The following is a 22,971-nucleotide window of genomic DNA, read 5'->3' as shown; positions in this document are numbered from 1 at the left end:
TTGTGCAATTATGTCAGCGCAAGTGAATTCAGTTTAGCTGGTTAGAGAAGCTATAAAACTAATCTTTCTTTGAGCTAGACGAGTATCTGAAGCATCACATTTGGAAACCTTGGTAATGGCTTGATGAAAGGAACTTTAATATTTCTAGTTCCAAAAAATGAGGGCTACTCCATGCGAGAAATTGCCCAAAAACTAAAGATCTACTACAACATTGTGTAGCTCTGTGCTCAGAGACCAGCAAAAACAGGCTCTAATGAGAGTGTAGAAAAAGAAGTGAGGACAAGTACATTATATATATATATATATATATATATATATATATATATATATATATATATATATATATATATATATATACACAGTGAAGAAAACAGCCTAATTTGCTATTTCTCCCTCTTAGAAATCATGGAGGGGTGCATGTCCACTGTGAGAGAGATAAACTAAAATGAAAAATCCAGAATCACAATGAAAAAACTTTAACAATTTATTTGTGTGATACAGCTGCAAATAAGTATTTCAACACCTGTGTATCATCTACAATTCTGACCCTGAAAGACCTGTTAGTCCACCCATTAGAAGTCCACCTGCACTCCATGTATCATCCTGAATCAGATGCACCTGTTTGAGATTGTTAGCTGCATAAAGACACCTAGCCACCCCATACAATCAGTAAGACTTTAAAATGTAACATGGCAAAGACCAAAGAGCTGTCCAAAGACACCAGAGACAAAATTGTACACCTCCACAAGGCTGGAAAGGGCTACGGAGCGATTGCCAAGCAGCTTGGTGAAAAAAGGTCCACTGTTGGAGCAATCATTCGAAAATTGAAGAAGCTAAACATGACGGTCAATCTCAATTGGAGTGGAGCCCCATGCAAGGTATCCACTCGTTGGGTCTCAATGATTCTAATGAACGTGAGGAATCAGCCCGGAACTACACGACAGGTGTTGGTCGATGACCTGAAAAGAGCTGGGACTACTGTTTCCAAGGTTACTGTAGGTAATACACTAAGAGGTTATGATTTGAAATCATGGATGGCACAATAGTTTCCCCTGCTTTAACCAGCACATGTCAAGGCCTGTCTTAAGCTTGCATATGACCATTTGGATGATACAGAGGAGTCATGGGAGAACAATTTGGTCATGATTACACACAGCTAGTTTGGAGGAAGAAGAATGAAGAGTACAATCCGAAGAACACCATCCTCACTCAGAAGCTTAGGAGTGGTAGCATCATGCTTTGTGGGGTGTTCTTCTGCACATGGGACAGAACGAATGCACTGCATTAAAGGGAGGAAGACTGGGGCCGTGTATTGTAAGATTTTGGGGAACAACCTCCTTCCCTTAGTCAGAGCATTGAAGATTGGCTGAATGATACACGACAACGACCCGAAACACAAAGCCAGCAAAACCAAGGAGTGGCTCCGTAAAAGGCATATCAAGGTTCTAGCATGGCCCAGACAGTCTCAAGACGTGAACCTAATCGAAAATATTTGGAGGGATTTCAAACTCCGTGTTTTTCAGCGACAGCCCAGAAACCTGACTGATCTAGAAAATATCTGTGTGGAGGAATGGTCCAAGATTCCTCCTGCAGTGTGTGCAAACCTGGTCAAAGACAAAGGGAAAGTTTGACCTCTGTAATAGCAAACGAAGGCTACTGTGCCAGATATTAACATTCATTTTATCAGGTGTTCAAAAACCTATTTTCTTCACTGTATATATATATATATATATATATATATATATATATATATATATATATATATATATATATATATATATATATGGTCGTGGGAACCTCCTGAGTGGGTTCAAATACAGCTCCCGGCCTTACTGTGCGGAGTTTGTATGTTCTCCCCGTGCTTGCGTGGGTTTCCTCCGGGCACTCTGGTTTCCTCCCACATTCCAAAGACATTTCAGGTGAATTGGCCGGCCCAAATTGTCCCTAGGTGTGACTGAGTGAGTTATCTGTCCCCGTGTGCCCTGCGATCGGCTGGCAACCAGTCCAGGGTGTCCCCTGCCCACTGCCCGATGATTGCTGGGATGGGCTCCAGCATCCCCGCGACCCTACTGAGGATAAGTGGTGCAGCTGATGATATATGATATATATATATATATATATATATATATATATATATATATATATATATATATATATATATATATGAGACAAAGTGGTAAAGAAAAAGAAAAAAGCCTTATCTGAGTTCCTCATGGAAAACCCAAAATTGTCTAGGTGACCATAAGCATTTAAACGGTAGTGTAGTAATAACTTCAAAACATTTTTTTTTCAAAACACATATGAAACTCGAAACCCTTTGTACTGATCTGTAAGAAAGAAGCATATCTCAGCTTCTAAAAGTTTCTTGACCCCTGCTTTAGCTTCTTAAATGTTAATAATTCATTGTGACCTCCCTACCAAAGCTAATTCTTAAACTTTGCCTGGTCCATTAACCCTGTTGGAACATCCATGTTTTTATCCCTGTAGTCCGTCAATCATTCTGGATATGCTCGTCATCTGTCTTTTACTGTCAACTGTGATGAACATAAACCCCACAACAACCCTAATCATCAAAGAGAGACCATCGATTGATTGTCCCAAGACTGTTCATGAAGCCAGCTCGGACGACGGCTCGACTTATGGAGGGGTTAAACGAACATAGGCAGCGGCTCGGGCGTTCATCTATTCTCATGTACCGATTGCGTCTGTCACATCGTGTGACAAACGCTCGGCATGCAAAGAGCACGGGTGCCCGAGCGTACCGATGCTGCTGTAGCTCCTCATGCATGTGTCAGGAGTGGCTGGAAAAATGCATTGAATAACTAATCATAGAAAATCATTGCAGGAACTGCCTCTGTGGAAATACTAACGTGTAAAAGAAAGAAAAAAAGAAGGAAATGATAATAAGTGAAATGTGTTGTTTCATTTGTGTTGGTTTGCATTTATTTGACACTATGAAGCCTTCTATTTTCTAGGCTTAAATGTCTCAACATATGAATATAAATGGCTCTGGGCCACACTCTCAGAATTGAGCAATATGTTATGCATATCTTGCCTTCAAGCGCGTATGGACCTCTTTGAGAAGGTCATATTAGAAGACCGAAAACCGCACCACCTAATTGGTTGACCTTAGCCAGTGTTTATGCAAGCATTCCTTAATTTCTCAAATTGTTTCATTTACATCAGGCAGTTTGTTAGAAAGTTGTAGGTTATAGGGGCATACCTTCTAACATCAGGCAGGTTATTAATTAGCCAAGGGATCCAAAAAAAGAGGGTCTTCAATTGGTCATGAGGGAAGAGTGCTAAATATGACATCAAACTGCCCGGTGAAGAACCCACCCATCCATGATCTGCACCACTTATCCACAGTAGGGTTGATGTGGTGCTGGAGCCCATCCCAGCTGTCTTTGGGCAGTTGGCAGGGGACACCCTGAACTGGTTGCCAGACAGTTGCAAGGCACACAGAGACGCACATCTCACGCGCTCATTCACTCATAGGGACAATTTGGACCAGCCAATTGAACTTATTTTTGGAATGTGGGGGGGAAACCGGAGTGCTCGGAGGAAGCCCACGCAAGCACGAGGAGAACATTCCAACTCCGCACAGGAAGCTTAACTGGATTTGATCCCATGACCTCAGAACTGTGCCGCAGACGCGCTAACCACTAACTCACCGTGCTGCTTGGCGAAGAACATTCTAGTTAAATTTACTTGTAGGTCCTACAATTGCACTTGTATAGAAATCTAAGAAATGCTAGGGTGGAAATAGTGAAGGGTCAACAAAGACAGATGTTAAATTCTGTTCTGCCAAAAGGTAGTCAAAGCGTGTTGGATCAATCATAGTGGGCGAAGCTTTTCTTAATCAGCTTGAGTGCCGCAAGTCACATTTACAGATAAATGAACCTACCTTGAATTCATCATTTGATTGGCAGAGCAAGAAAGCAATATAAAACGGTGGCATTTTAACCTTTTATTGTCATAACTTATAAATGTAAATCATGTCATGCATACATTTCTCAGATCATCTTGCCAAATCACCTAGGGTTCATACAGGTGCTTGAAATCCTTGAAAATGTTTGAATTTAAATGTTGTGTTTTCAAAGTTTGAAAAGGGCATGTATTTCGGGTGAATTGCATGTAAATGCTTGAAATTGTTGCCATTTTTCTCTACACGTCTGCTTCAAAATGACGCCAACACTGTTCTATGATGCCTTCGATTTGCAATTGCATTTCTTCTTCCCTCGTAATTAACAGCAGCTGGCATTCATGGGTTTATTTCCCCTTACGGGTCGCTTCCAATAGGACAGGTGCATGCTTGGCCATGGCGTTTTGCAGTAGTAAATTGTAATGGTAAGAACTTCCTGCAACTCGAAACGTACACTACATATTATTGTTATTACTCTTACTCAACACCTGTATGGGGAAAAAAATGTCTCAAAAGCAGACATATTGGCAAGTTACTCAAGATCTAAAAATAATATGTCTCGATATATGCACACGCAACATACAAAATCACATATATAAATCACAAATCAATTTGTTGCTCTGCAAAATGAATGATTCATACCGGATTTTTTCTTTTAATGGTATTGGAGAAATTGGAAAATTGGCTTGGAAAGTCCTTAAAAGTTGCTTAGATATTGCTTGGATATGGCCAGGAGAAAGGGGTACACACCCTGTGTGTGATGAGCTGGACACCTAATTCCGTGCAGAATGAATAGTTTTTTTACCTTTGCACCCTGCACAGTGGAATCAATTCATCTTTATATTAAAAAGGTTTTGAAAGGGTTGATTTGAATTCTACCTTTTAATGAGAAAGTCAGTTTTCTTTTGAAGATTTGTTTGAAGCTTTTTCGTTTGAACTACAGATTGATTAGGGAGCATTAGGTGAAATGAAATTGCAAAGCTAAAATGCAATGGCCAGAATTTAGAAAGAAATGTGAAGAACAGTTTCAAATTAAGTTATACTCCTGTAATGTGGGGGGTACAAAAAGCATGCGAAAGAGTAAGTCATGTGCTGATATATCCAACCTGTTTTAAAATGCTATTCTCATGCAGGTCTAGTTATTGTTGCATTGAAAACGCTTCCAAATGCAAAAGTTATCCCTTGAAAAGTTCAAAAGAGGGAGAAGAGACATTGACATGAAATTAGAAACAATTAAAATACTGTTGATAATGTTGGTGTTCTGCATGAATGAGAATATCCAGATTAACTTTTTTTTTTATTAATTGTAAATAGTAATGCTATGTCCTCTCACCTTTCTTATGCTCTCAGAAAAGGCCCAATGCTGTTATGACCACTAAAATATAGTTATCACTCAGTAGAAATGTTTCCTAAAACAATCAAGGTAAAAATGTAACAATCTTAAGTTATATTTCAGTTGTTTTTTGATGAAAATTCTAAATCTTTGAAATATTTTCTGTTTTCCTACAGGTGAATTGACCCTAGCCGCCCCATTGGACTTTGAGGTGTCCCGGGAATTCTACTTGTCAGTGGAAGGTAGTCGGGGCAGATCGTCATTGGCAGATGTCACCATTGTGGTGGTCAACGTGAGCGACGTCAATGATAACGCTCCCATCTTTAGCCGTAATGACTACAGCGCCGAGATATCCGAAGAGCGAGCTCCGGGAAGTCTGGTGATCAAGGTACACCAAAAGTAAAAACAGATATAATTAGCCTGCGAAGCTTAATGATTATAAGTTAAGTTAGTAGACACAAATGCAAGGAAGCTGGAACTGAGGCAGAAGTAAAAATTATGGTATTTATTACAATAACCAGGAAGCACAGACAAGGTCACAAAACAACTAGCAAAGTGCTAAAACCAAAACGAGAAACAAAAACAAATCTGACATCATAGCATAAAACAGGATGGAAGTGGCATTGACCCAACCCCGTGTGCTGTCAAAGCAGTCATTATAAAGGGTCAGGGTAATCACGATCAGGTGTAGGGATATTGGGCCAACTTTACACATCGTCCGGGTGACCGACTATGGACAAAGGTTGCCGTCAAATCCTTATATTACCACAATCTCAATGGCCCGATGCCAGATGTCCCCCGCAATAAAACAATCATGGAAGCTGTTGCAGACAGTCCTTTGCCGGAACAGAGGATGAGTTGGCCGAAGGTCCTTGTCTTTCCCTGTCAATTCAGGGACAGAGCAGCCAAGGTACTTTTTCCTTGCCTCTGTGAAAGGGAGAAAAGCGGCAGCCGGGAAAGGGACTGGAATTAGCGAACGGGATATTCTCTTTGCTGCCAGGAAAGGGTGGGGAAGACCGTCTTTCACCGCTTAAACAAGGGATAAGGGCATATGAGAGTCATTGTCTTCTCAGTCCAAACAGAGATAGAAGCAGCTAAAGGGCCCCTATTCTCGCTGCTGGGACAGGGTGTACCATTCAGTCTTTCACCGTCAGAACAGTGTTTAGGGGCAGATGAGAGTCCTTGTCTTCCCCACTGATTCAGGGACAGAATCCGGCGAGAGACATTTGCCCCATTGCCAGTGAAAGGACCAGAACCGGAGAACATCTCTGCTGGGAAAGGGTGTGGCAGACAGTCCTTCTCTACCAGAACAGTGGCTTAGGGCGGCTGAGAGTCTTTATCTTCCTCGTTGAAACAGGGACATATGCAGCCAAAAGACTTTTGGCTCATTCTTAAAAAAAGGACCAGAAGCTGCCGAGGGACTTTTTTCTCGCCCTTGGGACAAGGTTCAGCAGTTTCAAATTAAGTCCTAAATCGTCAAAAATGGGGACTGGAGAAACTCCAAGTCCTTGTCTTTATAGAACCTGCAATGTCAGCAGAATGCTAAAAATTCAACAGAAGTAGATCAAAGATAAGATTGTACTGTGAATCACAATTAGTTATATACTTAAAGTACAGTGCTTTACTGGATCATTGACGCCATTTAAAGAGTCTTTATTTTTACATCATCCACATATTTCTACAATCTAACACAAACACGCCAGTTAACTTTAACTGCAAAAACTGACAGTATTTTTGTGAATACAAAGTCATGATGTGCAAGTCCGCACTTATGTGAGCCGTCACGTCGGGTACCGGGCGGGAGATAAGGTGGCAATAACACAGCTCAGCGACCCGCTGATGGCAGCGTAATCACACGCTGTCTTGTTTGACATTTTTCTGCTGGCGACTTCTTGTCACACACTAACACGCTTCTTGCGCATTCACACACACATAAAATCATCAAAAACACTAAACTGTAGTAACGCGCAACGTTTTTTCAGAGATATGCTATTACAGTTTACCTTATTTGCAATTGACCTGAAGAAGCATGGCTGTCAGATCTGCTGGCTAACAAGGTCCCTGTTTGAATGTATTCCCACACAGTTTGGGGCGCGTTACTAAAAAACAGTAATTAGTAACATTTAGTAATTACTTATTTAAAATGTAACTCAGTGAGATCCCAGATTACTGTCTCCAATAAGAAGAATCTTACTCCGAAGTAACTATCTAGTTACAAACTACCATAAATATTGCATAGAAGTTGACCCTCTAAAACTGCTTTAAGATAGTTAAAAAAGAAAAAAACTTGAACATGAACTAGTGGAAGCAGTTAACCCCTCATATATCTTGGATTGTGAAGATTTTTTTTGCAAAGACATATTCATGTCGTCTCTGGGTTTCAAACCACTTGAAGATCTGCTCCTCCGTTTCTGGGCAGTGTCCAAGACATTTTCTTTTTTTTATCCAGGCATGGTGTATTGCAAAAATAGTTTTACCAATAATAACACCAAAATTTAGTACACTTTTACTGTAAATTCTGTTTGCCCCATCAATATTCCTGTTGGTTTGTTGTTCCTGTATACGCCATTACATCATCCCAATGCACTGCATACAATTCCCTACTCGTACAGACAACCAAATATTCACATATAAGCTGACCCCCTGATTTAACTATCGTAGTTAACAGTTAAAATTGTGCTTAGATGGGGGTATGTACGATAGGGAGAATATCTCCATGAGGAGAAATTCAGCGTTCTTGAACTCTGTGCTTCAAACGACACCACCATAGCTGTATTGAGGGAAATATAAACATGCCCACCCTTTTTTATTCATGGGTAGGTTGTTCTATTGGACAAAAAGAATGATACAAAATTGGTCAGCAGTCAGAGGACCTCGCAATTCATTATCTGAATTAAATGAGTAACTCAGTAATGCTCCATGTAGTAACAACAGTTGAGTTACTACATTTTTCAAGAAAGAGTACTCGTTACAGAGAAAAGTATTTGTGTTCCAAAAGAGTACAGCAGTAGTCAAAACCTGTGAAGTATAAACATTTTAGTTTTTTTATTAGATATCAGTAACATGTATTACATCTGAATGTAACAAAATAACAACTATAGATCTACAAATGAAAACACAGATCCCAGAATTTAGGTCTTTATTGTTATTATACAATAATACAATGAAATTGGAGGGCTTCTTCTTTCAGCGTAAGAAAGGGATTTAGGGACCGGCAGGCTAGCTGCACGCTTGCACCACGGATCCTGGGTTGACCCAGGTCTCCGCGATGATTAAAATACAAGATTAACGAATGTTGCGGTGATATACAAGCTTGGCTGGGTTAGCTTGAGAGAGTTGTTACATAGCTTAAATGTCAGAACTTTTCCTTGATTGTCCCCAAGCAATTCCTTGTAAGCTGCATAAAAAGGGTACAAAAAATGGTGCCTAAAATGAAGACAGCACAAGGATTAGGTCCTTATAAAATGAGGACATTCATGGAAAGCTCGAGGACTAATATTTTCCAAACCCACCCCCCGCAGGTGACAGCTAGCGATCGTGACGGTCCTCCCACTAACAACCTTCTGCGTTACTCTATCGTGAGCGGAGACCCCCTGCATCAATTCGCTATTGACCCTCGAAGCGGCGAGATCAGCGTCTGCGCCGGCCTGGACCGAGAGGAGGTCAGTCTTTGTCCTCAAACTTCGCGCTACAGTAAATAATCTCCATCAGGAGGCATGCTGAAAGCGTGCCCCCTTTTACTTTCTCATTTTGGTGCTAGATGAAAAAGCACCATGAGGTTCTGCGCTCTTCACATGTATTGGGGGTGGGCTCTCAATTGCACCTCGTTGTTAAAAATACTACTGTGTAATTTAGTGAACCAGAATGTCTTTGAGGGACATTGTGTTATATTTAGCACCTTTTGGTGGTAAAAAAATAACATCAACTATGAAAAATAATCAATATTGATTTGAAGAATAAGCAAAAATTCTTGAACTATCGAATGAACGTGCATTTTTTTATTATAACCCGTAGGTCAAGAAATTTGTATTTATTTAGTTTACATGAGACTCATGTGACATGACTGTCACCCGTCTCTTGCAGCTACAGGTGCCCCCAAAACCAAGGATTAAGTGTCAAGAACCGGAACAGGATCAGGACCCAAATGCGTGACGTTCTCACGCAAGCTTTGATTTTACAGAAAATGGGGAGTCATGCACGTTAGGCAGCGGTCTGGCGTGGAAAGACAGGAAGTCAGAGGCCGACGAGATCGACACCAATTGCCCGAGCAGATATCGGACGGATGGGGTTGATACCGGACAGGACTGGACAGGACAGGACAGACAGGATTGATGTAGAAACGGGATATCCAAATTAGACAGGACAAAATAGACGGGAATTTTAAATGGAGAGAATAATAAACAGGACAAAACTAGAAACCAATATTAAATAGACCAAAATAAACAAGAACAATACCGGACAGGAAATACCACCAGGCAACAAGACCAAGTCAGAACCCACATTTTGCGGGGCAGAGCCGCATCTGGCGCCACATGGGCAGGCCAATTGGGTGCCATGGCAACCGTAACATTAAGTACTATATTATTGTAAACTTTTATTCTATTTGAGTTTATCTTCCATGCTAAAACAAAAAATTAAAAAGAAAAAACAGCAAATGTCTTGAAAGATTTTTCTTACGTTACAGGTTAAAATTCAGTGCATTTAAAATATCAATTCCTGAAATTACAACCCAAGTTTTTTTCAACACAAATATGATTTTTTTGAAATGTTGTGACATTTTTAGTATTTTTTTCTGTTTTTCTAAAAAAAAAGGTAAAATGCTGTCTGTATTAAATTTTATTTTTCTATAAAATAAAGACAATTAGTACAATTCAAAACAAATGGTTAAAAGGAGCATTATTCTTCGTAATATTTTCTTATTTACTAATAATTATATGAATGTATTCTAAAATTTGAAAAACAATATTTAGTATTTTTTAAAGACTCCGAATAATTTTCCATTTTTTTTATTAGTGAAGGCATAAAAAAAAAGAAGTGAAACACCAAAAATGATAGAGTCATTGCATTAACAGAGTTCACCTTTCACGGTCTTACTGCTCAACGGATGTTCAAAATGCATTGTGTTCTGCATTCTGATTGGCTAAACAGTCCCTAAAAGAGCTATTTGTGAAAAAGAAATACAGTACTTGTATTTGTTAAACGAATGGTTTCAATGTATAATAGAACTGATTAATAGTATAATCATTTTTTTTAAAACAAAGAAAAATGTTTTTACTTCACGGATCTATTTTAACAATAACGTGGAAAAAGATGGCAATTGGTTTGCGAACTGCATTATTGATGTTTAAGTAATAAAGTCATATGCTATTTTGTATAGGAACACAGGTATTTAAGCAAAAATGTGATATTCTATTCCCTTAAAAAATATCTTTGCTTTTGGTACCATTCACAACTTTGACAAAGAAGTACAAACTTTCAACAAACTGCCTGAAACTTTCTATGATTCATTTTTTTAACGATCTTCTTTCTCATCTTTTGATGTTCTTGGGAGAGTAAGTCCATCTTTTGCACCACCCTGTACATGCAAGTAATAACGATACCAAGCTGGTTTTGGGACCATTAAAAACTTTTAAAAAATGGGTGAAACATGCAAACATGTTTATACAGCCAAGAGTAAATCAAGAGCGGGTAATTACACATTTGCATAAGACCGATAATTAAGTGGCATGAAATCAATCTGTTGTGTCCTAAACGATCCGTTTTGACTGTTTCTGTCCAGCGTCCTCATTACTCCCTGACAGTGCAAGCGGCCGACGAAGGCAATCCGCCGCTTTCTTCCGCCGTCCTCGTTACCATCACCGTCGCTGATGCCAACGACAATCCTCCGATTTTCTCCCAGGTCCTGCATCATCTACTGTTACAGGTTAGAAAACCCCCCAGAATTGTTTTTTTGTCGCCTCACTATAGGGGGCAAGATCGATCCAAATATCGATATTATGGATAACGAGCGAGTGCTTTAAACGGATCGATACTGTTGTCTTGAGATCCATACTGTCTTTCCATTTTTAGTATTGCTGTAATAGTATTGTTTGTGTCTTGTGATAATACATACATTATAAGTTTCAAATTCTATCCAATTCTGGTTACACCTTATATTGCAGATTTTATTTCCCATCCATTTTTGGAGGGGGAGGTACGGCAGCTCAGCGGTTAGCCCGTCCACAGCATAGTTCTGAGGTCATGGGTTCAAATCCAGCTACCAGCTATCCTGTGCGGAGTTTGCATGTTCTCCACATGCTTGCGTGGGTTACCTCCATACATTCCAGTATATCCCAAAAAACATGGAAGTCAGTTCAATTGGCCAGTACAAATTGTCCCTTGGTGTGAATGAGCGAGTGAGTTGTCTGTGTCTGTGTGCCCTGCAACTGGCTGGCAACCAGTTCCGGGTGTCCCCTGCCCAATGCCCGAAAATACCTGGGATGGGCTCCAATACCCCTGCGACCTTAGTGAGTATAAGCGGTGCAGAAAATCATTGGATGGGTGGACTTTTGTTCCCAAACAGTTGTAGTATAAATGTTTATATATAATTTTGTGATACTGCTAAAGTTTACCTTGTGTTCATTAAATTGAGAAATAGACAGGCTATTTTTAGCGTAATCATACACTAACTCACGGGGGAGAGGTTCAATTATTCAATGAGTGGGGCGGCAGTAGCTCAGGTGGTAGAGCGATCGTTTTAGGATTAAGGGATCCCAGTTCGAATCCAGGCTTGTCCGTGTTACATGTCGAAGTGTCCTTGGGTAAGACACTGAACCCCCAATACCCCCAATAAGCAGGTTAGCGCCTTGCATGGCTGCACAGATCACGGCCGCTATTGGGAAATGTGAAGCACAATGTAAAGCGCTTTGGGAAGTCATTGACTTGAAAAGCGCTATATAAATGCAGATCATTTCATTTCATATGAGATTTCTAAGCCAAAGTATCAATATCAGATCTTTATTGAATTGGTATCTGATCGGTATCGAATACGTACGAGATCCGGTTGGATCCGTATGGACCGATATTACCTTGTATTTACTCGGATCGGCTCAATACCAAAAAACAGTTTCACCCAGGCTTACCCTCACATGAAAAGGCTTCATGTTTTATCCAAAATGGTTTGGTCAGTACAATCCAAGTAGTTTCTTGAAGAAACTTGCCTGCCAGGAATCCTCCATCATGGAGGGTAACATTGTTAAAGCCCATTTGTCACTGCCTCCCCCCTCGAGCAGAAATACACAGAATTACCTGTCCATCCGCCAATTCTCCATACAAGCCGTCTCATCGGAATGACGCCTGTCTTCAAAGCGGCGTCTGCCAATCAATCAACATCCGTATCCATCTGGTGCATGCAGTCTTCAGTTGGAATCTAGTGACAGGGAGTTTTACATTTTGGAGTAGTGTCTCTGGATGTTTTTTCTTCTATACCTATCATTTTAAACATTTTCAACATTCAATCAGTCTGGCCCTAGGTTTATAAGCCCGTTTTTTAAATGGCCCTCTGTCCATTTGACTTTGACGTCCCTGGCCTAAAACTATATACAGTCAACCAAAAATGGTCAACTTCTAACTTCCTTTTAGGTGTGACACATCAGGGTTTTCTGTAACTTTTAAATTGCATTGTTGTTAAAACAAAAACAATCATTATGGTGGCTGCTGTTACCTTTACACCACACTATTTATGCCAATAAGATGGTTGAAAAAAGACAATCATTTTTAATTGGAGAAACATTTCTCCGGTATGTTTACTTTTTTGTTTAGACTACAGCTACAGGTAAAAGCATAACATCTGCAATAATGATCTGTTCAACCTTAGTGCTGTTCATTCATCCATCCATTATCGCACCGCTTATCCTCAGTAGGGTCGCGGGGGTGCTGGATCCCATCCCAGCTGTCTTCGGGGAGTGGGTAGGGGACACCCCGAACTGGTTGCAAGCCAGTAGCAGGGCACACAGAGACAGACAACTCGCTCGCTCATTCACACCTAGGGACAATTTGGACCGGCCAATTAACCTGGCATGCATGTTTTTAAAATGTGTGAGGAAACCGGAGTGCTTGGAGGAAAACCACGCAAGCTAAGGGAGAACATGCAAACTTGGCACAGGAAGGCTGGTCGCTGGATTTGAACCAGTGACCTCAGAACTATGCCGCTCTAACCACTCAGCTGCTGAGCCGACCTGGTGCTGTTCAATCGCTCATAACACTGACGGCATTGCTGTTAGCATGACATTTGATTTTTAAATACATTATTAATAATGATTTCTTTTGAGTACGATGTTGTGGTTTAATTTTGAAAGTTGTTTTAATTTTAGATGTTGACTTTAATCAAAATCTAAACCCTGATGTTACTTATATACATTGTAATAAGTGTTCACATTTTTTGTAAGTCTATCATGAGTCAAAACACAAAGAAGACTTAGCGCGTTCTGTGCAAAAAATACTCAGTAATGCTACTGTATTGCTCTAGTTAATAACATTGTAACCATTCCATAAATTTGCGTTTCCTCCATTTTTTTAGGCAAGGCACACTTTTCTTTAATCATGAAATTCTGTCTGTTGAAAATTATTGAAAATGAATTCCCGGCACCAGTTTCATTTACTTATATGTTTAATCATGTTTTATTTGTTTAAGTTTAGTGGTTAGAACGTGTGCGGCACAAGTCCAAGGTCGTGAGATCAAACCTCCCTGGTGGAGTATGCATGTTCTCCCTGTTCTTGCGTGGGTTTCCTCCGGGCACTCCTCCCACATTCCAAATACACGCATGTCAGGTCTAAATTGTCCCTGGGTGTGTATGAGCGCCTGAGTTGTCTGTCTATCTGTGCCCTGCAACTGGCTGGAAACCAGTTCAAGGTGTCCCCTGCCCACTGCCTGAATGTTCCTGGGATGGGCTCCATTACTCCTACGACCCTTCTGAGGATAAGCAGTGCAGATAATGGATGGATAGATGGATGGGTGTTTAAGCTTGCATTCTTAGTTTTTTTCATGACTATATAAAGGTTGTTTTGCATTAGCTGTGGCTCAGGAGGTCATTTATTTTTTACTATAGTTATTTGACTACCGGTATATTATTTTTCAAGAAAAATAACAAAATACCCTGGAATGGAGCAAAAATGATCTGCAAGTGGAACAAAAACTCATTTTTCTTTTGTCATCTATAAAAAAACTTATAAAATTATGTGCAAGATTTTTACCTTAGTTGGTTTATTTTATTATTTTTGAAATGCAATCTTAAAATGTCTAACCAGACTAAATAAGTTACCATTTCCCTGTAGTATCTCATAAGCTGATCAGTGTACAAAAAGAAAAAAAATAGTTATCTGCTGCCATTCCATAAGGATGAATGTTAGTTGCTCACCAACGGCATGTTTTTGCAAAAAAATAATATTGGGCAATTTCCTGTGGCACACTAGAAAGATTTCACAGCACACTAATGTGCCTTGGTGTTAGGTAAATAATTTCATGTTAGTTGTTTTGTTTTTTCAGTAAATAACTGCCTATAATTGTGTTATTTTTCTCATACGGAAAGGGGAATGATAAGTAAATGATTCATTTTCTGTATTTACTATCGGACACCTGCAAAGAAGTTTGCTGAGCATGCCACACTAGTTTAACTATTATCTTTGCGCTCTGTTGTTGGCTCAATGTTTGTTGTTTTGACTGTTTTGCACTGTTCATTATTTTGACTATCATGCAATTTCCACGTAATTTTCACTACTGGCCAATCATCTTGCTGTCTTTGATTTCCACCACCTTTAAGGCGGATCTGCTTTTTGTAACCTCCTTCCTTATTGCTCCAGCGAAGGTCGGGGGGTCCCGTCCCTGTGCGTTGAGCCGACCAGATGAACCAGGTTTTTCCAATGCTGGCGGTCTTGTGCCAGCTGTTCTGCATCCTCTACGGCAACTCCGTGTTGTTGGAGGTCGCCCGCAACGACGTCGAGCCATCGAGTGCGGGGTTTCCCTCGTGGTCGTCTCCAGCCTGCGGCCTTTGGGTCAAACTGGAGAATGGCTCGTGTCGGATGGTCTGGTGGTAGACGAAGGACATGGCCAAACCAGCGGGTGCGGCGTTGTGCGACCAAGGAAGATGCTTGGGGCTGGCACGTGCGGGCTCTGAGCTCTTTTGTAACCTAGGCGATTTAATAAAAAGAAAGGGCTTAAGGGAAGACCTTTTGGAACGGTTTGGAATGACTTATCTGAGGGTTCAATACAGTCCTCTCCTGTTATCCCTACAAGCTCAAAATCCATTGATGTCTTCTCTCCTTATTTTGAGTTTCTACTAATCCATACACTTATCACCTAGCACAATGGTTGAAAAACACTGTCATAAATGCAAAAACAAAATAGGTATTTAGAATATGGAAAAAAAAAATTTATGACAGCGGCAAATTGTACCATATAAATGTTTTGTTTCATTTATTGGTCACAGGAGGGCGAAGCAGTGGGCAGCGGCATTCTGCAACTGCTTGTGACTGACTTGGACACTCCACGCAACGGTCCACCCTTCTCTTTCCATGTCGCCAGCGGCAACGAGGATCGGCACTTCCAGGTGGACCAGGGCGGCTTGCTGTCTCTGGCAGCCCCGCTCAAGAGGGCTAACCGAGCACAGCACCACCTCAAGATTCAGGCAAGAGCTGAAAATACCGTATTTTCCGCATTATGAGGTGCAACCTAATTATGAAAATTAGTCTTTTGTAATATGTTTTAACACATAAGCCGCACCGGACCTCAAGGCGCATGTACCTCAAGGCGCGTGTAGTTAAAAATGCTGCATCTGTGCACTGATTGATCAGTAGGAATTTATTACTGATCCTATTTGCATAGCGTAGGAGGCAACGGCAATTGCAGTGCCTGACCCCATTGACTAGACCATTAGGGATACAGAATAAACTAAAAAGGCAGTAGGTTTTATCTCATAGGCATACTCTTTTACGTCACGCTGTCAAATTATTGATGTTATTTTTGGGCCAGGCTGCGAGAATATTGTCAGACATTAAACCGGTCCATGGTACAGAAATGGTTGGGGACCACTCAAATACAGGTACTGTCGACTTTACGAACCACACAAATTAAATGAAAGGCATTGTGGAAAGTAATTAGGCCGTTCTGAATTGAATAAGGTGATAGACATTGTGGGAAGTAATTTGGTGTCCCTGAAATACATGAATACATGGATGGCCACACATGTTTAAAACGTGTGTCACAATGCTTTTTTAAGCTGACAAAAATTTAAACCAAATTTTTACCTATTTGTAAACACTTTCTGTTTTCTCATTTGTCTAACGTACTAGGCAAAATATTGTGATGATGAAATAAGGCCTAATGCTTTTTTAAGTGTCATCTGCATCCCCAGTAGCCAAGTGAATAGGGGGCAGTGCGCTCCCCACCACAATCCAGGTTCTATATTGTGCAATTGTGACCAACCATCCATGTCCTTAGAAGCTTGGTAGTTAGGATTCAGTGCTCTTACCGATACCATGCAGTTTGGTCCCCGTTGCTACAGTGGTTAAGCAATTTTGGACATCGACTGATCAATAATGGTTCAAATATGGTAAAGCATTTCCAATCAGCATATAAGGCGCACCGGTTATAAGCCGCACGTTCGAATATCTGGTCTTAGTCTGGAAAGTACATTAGTTTAACCTTTCAACTTTTGACACCGCCAGCTTGATTTTTTTCATAGGGTAAAAGTTCCATCCCTGTCATCTTTGTCACGTTTCATCCGCGTTCGGATTTGTTCAGGTCTTAGGAGTATTAGAGTCGCTATAATAACGTGTCGCGCCATGTCAACACGCGGTAATCCCACTCAGTCTGGAGATAAAAGGCAGGATGGTGATGAAGATGATGATGCTGGTTGACTCCAAACTACTAATGAGCTGATTGTCATTGTGGGACCGCAGTCTCCCTGCAAAAACACAACTGACCCGGCATTCGTTTAAATCTACCCAGGGAGCGAGGGAGAGTGCCAAAAGGTGACGAAAGGTTGATTCAGAAGCAGCATTGACATTCAGTGCAACATACGAGGCATATTTAAGATATGTTCAAGATGCGTGCAAGCTAGGCAGCGAGGTCACAGGCGAAATAAAATCACCGGAATTTCGAGATCCGGCAGGCGAAAACCTCAAAGTGTCACATTATTGACTTTTTATCAGTAGAGAGCATCGAAGAAGAAGATCACTAATTTTCCAAAGGCTAGACTTGACTGACACAGCTAAGTTCTGGCCCAGAAGTCTTCAAACTGAAACTAGAAGATCATTTCCGAAAAGAAAGTTCAGTTATAAATTGTGAAATAGTGTACTTAAACCAGCAGAATAATCATGTTTCCAAATTCAAATGTTTTTTTTACAGCTGACAAAGCGTACTACTACTGTTTTTTAAATGTAATAATTATTTCATGATGAATCAGGAAAAACAAACATTTTATGTGAGAAAATATCTTTTTCTGCCATCTTTATGCTCGTTTTAAACATCATCTTCTTTTCAACAGAGGTCAAATGAAAAAAATTAGCTAGTTTGAAGTGAAATAATTTGTATTAAAATAAGAAAAAATTATTTATTTGAATACAAAAATCTCCTTGAATCTGGTTAAATGATCTGCAATTGGCTATCACAGCAAAAGTTTTGCTTACTTTAACAAGATGATTTCGTATCAGACCACATTTTTTAAATTGTGATATTAGAGCATATTACTTAAAATCCCTGAATAAAACTTAAAAATAATTTGAGGGACAGTGTGTAATATGGATTAACATGTTAACCTCAAGGGGGCAACTTGAAGACCACTCTGTTTCCCAAAGGCAGAACAGTTACCATATGCACATTAAAATAGTAATTTAACATGAAAAAAGCAATACAATGACAAGATGAATAAGATGATATTTATGAAATTAAAGTTTAATATGAGCGCATTAACAAATGTGTGTGCGTGGTTTCGTGGACGGGTGTTGCAAGAAGGAGTCACGGATTTCCTATACCTGTAAATTTATACATTTTCCCCTGTTTTATACGTTTTTGATCCTTTCAAATTGTGTACTTTTCCATTTCGGCAATAATCCGGATGGTCTCAGTCACTGGAGGCAGACGAAAACGTCAGTAGACTGCTAATATTGTCATAGCAATCAACTCAGTCTGTCTTGCTGAGAGTAAATAGGTTGTGTTGTGTTTGTAAGGTTTATTATCGCTTAATGATAATTAAGGAGCACTATTGGCGGTGGTTAACAGCTATGCGAGACTGTTGATAATACGTAAGGTTTTTTCTGTTTACTATGTTTTATTTGTGGACAGTACTTCGGCTGTGTTTTTTGAAAGGGCTTTAAAAATAAAGTTGAGTAAGGTTGAGTAAGCACTTACAGTAACTTACACTTAAAATTATGTTACTTTCAATGAACGTACACACAGAAAATGTTGACAGCTGCATTTGTCATGTATTTTTCTAGCCTGTGGTAGTTTACATGGGCAAACTGGAACAAGCTGACGCTGGTGGTTGTCACGATTACCCATTATCTCGTTTGCCGCCAGCTGTTGCTCGTTGTCTGATTGGTTCCACCCCTATTTAAACTCAGTACTCCTTTCACTCCTTGTCAGTCCGTCAGCGAACCTCAGCATACGCAAGGCAAGCACTATTTGTCTCTGGCTCCTGTCCGTCCCGTCCGTCCCGTCCGTCTCCGGCTACTTGACCCGTTCTGTCCATCGACCACGTTCCGATCACCCGCTCCGGCTACTTGACCCGTTTTTGCCCACCGACCATGATCTGATCTCCCGCTCCGGATACTTGACCCGCTTTTGCACATCGACCATGCTCCGATAACTCGTCCTAACAACTCCACTCGTTTCCGCATTCCGACCACGCTCCGATCCCGTGAGCTCCTTGCTCCTCCTGCCCAGCGATCACCGGATCGCTGTTGTTTGTTTCCCCGCACATGACTTCCTCGATTTTCCAATAAAACCTTACACGTTTGGGTCGTCTTGAGTGGTCTCTATAGTTAGCCTCTGGGACTGCTCGTGACCTGTATTATACGTCAAATGCGGAGCAGTATTCTTATTCCAAATAAAACTCGTGTATCGAAATGTTCTTGTCTAGTGCTTGTATGAAAGATACCACTATACTCAAACAAATTAATGATCTGCCATTTGAAGAAGAATTTATCATTTGTAATTTTATAAAATTTTAATGTTACCTTTTAAAGGTGACGGACAACGGCCACCCTCCGCTCTCTTCCATCTGCGTGGTCACCATCAACGTCACAGAGCAGAGCAAGTACCCTCCCTCCGTGGTGCCCCTAGAGGTCTTTATTACCACCACCGGCGGGTTTTTTGGCCTGCGCCTCATTGGCCGTCTCCACGCCTCCGACCAGGACCCGCAGGATGTGCTGGCATACGCGCTGGTCACCGAAGAACCCGCCGGACACCGCTTCTCAATGGACAGGGTTAATGGTAAAATATGGGCGGACAAAAACCTGGAAGAGGGCTCCTATGTTCTTAACGTCAGCGTGACAGACGGCAGATTTAAAGTTTGGACTGCAGTGAAGGTCCACGTGTGGTCAGCTACACAAGAGGCACTGGACAATGGTTTGAGTCTCCAACTGCCCAGGATTTCCTCAGAGGAGTTTCTGGCCGATCACTGGCGGGGTCTTCAGCGCAGCCTGGCACAAGCTTTGGCGTTTCCCCGGCAAGAGCTGCACCTGGTCAGCCTGCAGATGTTACCTGACATCCCGGCTCTTGATGTGTTGCTGGTCTGGAGGCCTCAGAGTGGGATAATCCATTCTTTACCGACCAACAGACTTCCAGGTGATCCTCAGCACTCAATTTTCTAATCTGTTGCAGCAATGGTTTTCTTGTGTTCACCATTGCTACCAGTCAATGTTCGAGGGATTGGCAGAAATAAAATCTCAGATTTCTCTCTGAAATTGTATACAATTTACGATAATTTCACAATTCTTTCTTAATTTTAATAGGCACCATTCAATAAAAAAATACACAGACAATTAAAATATATACTCTATATACTGTATATTCAGCATAAATAAACATAGATTAACTTTTTACTTAATAAAGAGCACTAAACTAGGCTTAATTCTCAGATAACAACAAAACATTATTACATTTCACATATTCTTAGCTGTTGCATGCAGTTCAAAAGGACATTTTGCATTATTTAGCGCCTTCTAGTGGCTAATAAAGAAATCCATTCATTTATCCATCCATCCATCCATTATCTGCAACGCTTATCCTCAGTGGGGTCGCGGGGGTGCTGGAGCCCATCCCAGCTATCTTCGGGCAGTGGGCAGGAGAGATCCTGAACTGGTTGCTGGCAAGTTGCAAGGCACACAGAGACGGACAACACACTAGGGACAATTTGAACCTGCCAATTAACCTGACATGCATGTTTTTGGAATGTGGGAGGAAACCGGAGTGCCTTGAGGAAACCCACGCAAGCACGGGCACAACATGCAAACTCCACATAGATCTCATAACCTCAGAACACGCGCTAACCACTGTGCTGCCGTGCTGTCCTTCAATCATTTGAAAAATAAATATTAATTTGGATAGTAAGCAAACATACACTAATTATCATATAAACATTCATTTTTTATTTACTCATAGGTTGAGAAACTTCTATTTATTTTACATTATTTAAGGTTCAACTAAGGGAAACCCTATAAACCAAAAACTGGAAAAAAGCATTACCAGAAAAACGGTGCAATTTGGTCAATTTGAGTCTCTTTAGTTTGCATTCTTCCTTGTGCTTTTTAGTCCTTGTTTTCTGTTGCACAATACGTCATCTAGTGATCACATTATGCACACTGTCCCTTTAATAAAGCACATCCAACTGGGTTTTGTTAGATAGCAAACAATTCGCCAACAAATCAATATAGAAAGCGTGATTTGTAGGCATGCTTTCCTCGCAACTACTGAGGGGCACTAATCGCTTATGTTAACAATTGAATTCACTATGTTAGCCTTCAAAGGGTTGGGAACATTTTTACACGAGCCATATATGGCTCTTTTCATGAATACATATGGCTTGGCGATAAATGAAGAATTGTGAAATGATTCAATATATTACAGTACATCATCCAGAGTCAATTGTTACACATGCAAAGCCAAAACATAACTGATGGGTCTAGTCCAGTATATACAGAAAATAATTTTAAGTGCAGTAGAGTCAAGGTGTTAACCCAACAGACCCTAATATGGCTGTAAGTGGCTAAATAACACATTATAAGGAAGTTTATTTAACAATGTATGTTCATTGTTGAGACCCTTCATCATGAAAATCCGCAGAACAACCTTTAACCCAAAACAAACATTTTGCCTAGAAGCTCTATCAAAGAATCTAGAGCAATTTGATTGGGTGTTCGGTAGAAATGGGCGGAGCATGACACAGCGCTCAGGCACTCTTTTGCCTTTGCCCAGCGCTGTCTGCACTGAAGGTAAATATGTAGGTATCCTAGACTGCAGTACTTTATTACAAAAAACCTTTGCTTGCGCCTTGTTTTAAAAGGCTTATCAAGGACAAAAATTAGACCACTTGTCATTGGTATATGTATATACAGATCGAATTGAGTCATATTATTCTGCAGTAAGAGTACTTTTACTTACCTCTAAAGGGGCATTATTACACTTCACGCAAGCATCAGAATAAAAAAGTCTTCATGGTGTCGCATTTAGGAATCTTGTCGGACATCGAGGACTCTCTGGGCCTGGATATCGTCCATTTTAGCCACAACGGCTGTTTGGGTGCCGGATGTCCGCCACGGGGGTGCAGGAACACGGTCCACTTGCCAGAAGATACCATCAACCACTTCAGCACTGCCAGACTGGCCTACATCACACCGCCACACCACTGGGAGAGCGTCTGTCCCTGTAACGGTATGATGCTCTGTAATTTCAGGGCAGAATCACATTGCTCACAATTTTAGCTTGCAAAATGTCAGTGTACTCTACAAAGTTTTGAAATGTTGAATTTGAATGTCAACATGAGTCAGCGAGAGTGAGATAAGTTCGACATGTGCCTTTCCCTGCAGTACGATTGACTGCCTATTTTGTGGTTTGCCCAACGGCATATATCAAGGCTGTCAAACTTATTTTGCTCAAGGGCCACATGGTAGGAACATTCTTACGGGGGCCGGACTAGTAAATTAATTGCATGGCTGGGGTCTTTTTAGTGGCTCCCAATTAATTATGTTTCAGGGATTTAAGATTAGATAATACAGTAAAAGAATTACGTTTTTTTTTCTCCTCCTTCTTTTTCATCTTTTGCGGGTTAATGGGTTTGCATTCGTACAGTATTTGAACCAGTCATTTCCGCACTAACACCATTTTCATCCAAGTATAACAGAAAACCATGACTATGGGCGTGAGATCACTCTTCATATTGCCTTAAACAGCATGTCTGTACGTGACTTTTATTTTAAGTAAAATAACAATGGAATGGGTTTCCTCAATGTTCTATGGTTTATAAATGATAGTCAGTAAATACAAGTGCAGTGGGTGCTTTGAGAGTGCAGCCTGTCTTTAAAACTCCACTTCATTGTTTGACGCTCATTTTTGCCTCGAGCTTCTCAGCATTGTCTTGCGGGCCGCATTTGGCCCACAGGCCATGAGTTTGACACATGTGTTCTACATAAAAAAATAAAAAAGGAGTTCATTTTGGAAAGTTGACGCCCAACATTTCAT

At 40.7% G+C, this 22,971-nt stretch overlaps 1 protein-coding gene across 1 annotated transcript in view; it reads left to right on the top strand.

The window, feature by feature from the left end:
* The window catches only part of fat2 (FAT atypical cadherin 2), a 168,419-nt gene that overhangs the window by 100,559 nt on the left and 44,889 nt on the right, over nucleotides 1–22,971 (top strand). Inside the window, exons 16-21 of the mRNA XM_088344531.1 lie at nucleotides 5,435–5,646; nucleotides 8,780–8,920; nucleotides 11,038–11,181; nucleotides 15,722–15,919; nucleotides 19,479–20,079; nucleotides 21,964–22,164. Of these exons, the coding sequence (XP_088200657.1) occupies nucleotides 5,435–5,646; nucleotides 8,780–8,920; nucleotides 11,038–11,181; nucleotides 15,722–15,919; nucleotides 19,479–20,079; nucleotides 21,964–22,164 (1,497 nt within the window). The remainder of the gene's footprint in view (nucleotides 1–5,434; nucleotides 5,647–8,779; nucleotides 8,921–11,037; nucleotides 11,182–15,721; nucleotides 15,920–19,478; nucleotides 20,080–21,963; nucleotides 22,165–22,971) is intronic.

Source organism: Urocampus carinirostris, chromosome 9, assembly GCF_059441175.1.
Source record: "Urocampus carinirostris isolate Australia breed hairy pipefish chromosome 9, RoL_Ucar_1.0, whole genome shotgun sequence".
Classification (NCBI taxonomy): Eukaryota; Metazoa; Chordata; class Actinopteri; order Syngnathiformes; family Syngnathidae; genus Urocampus; species Urocampus carinirostris.
The sequence above is the reverse complement of the archived record's forward strand: the minus strand, read 5'-3'. Positions and strand labels throughout refer to the sequence as shown.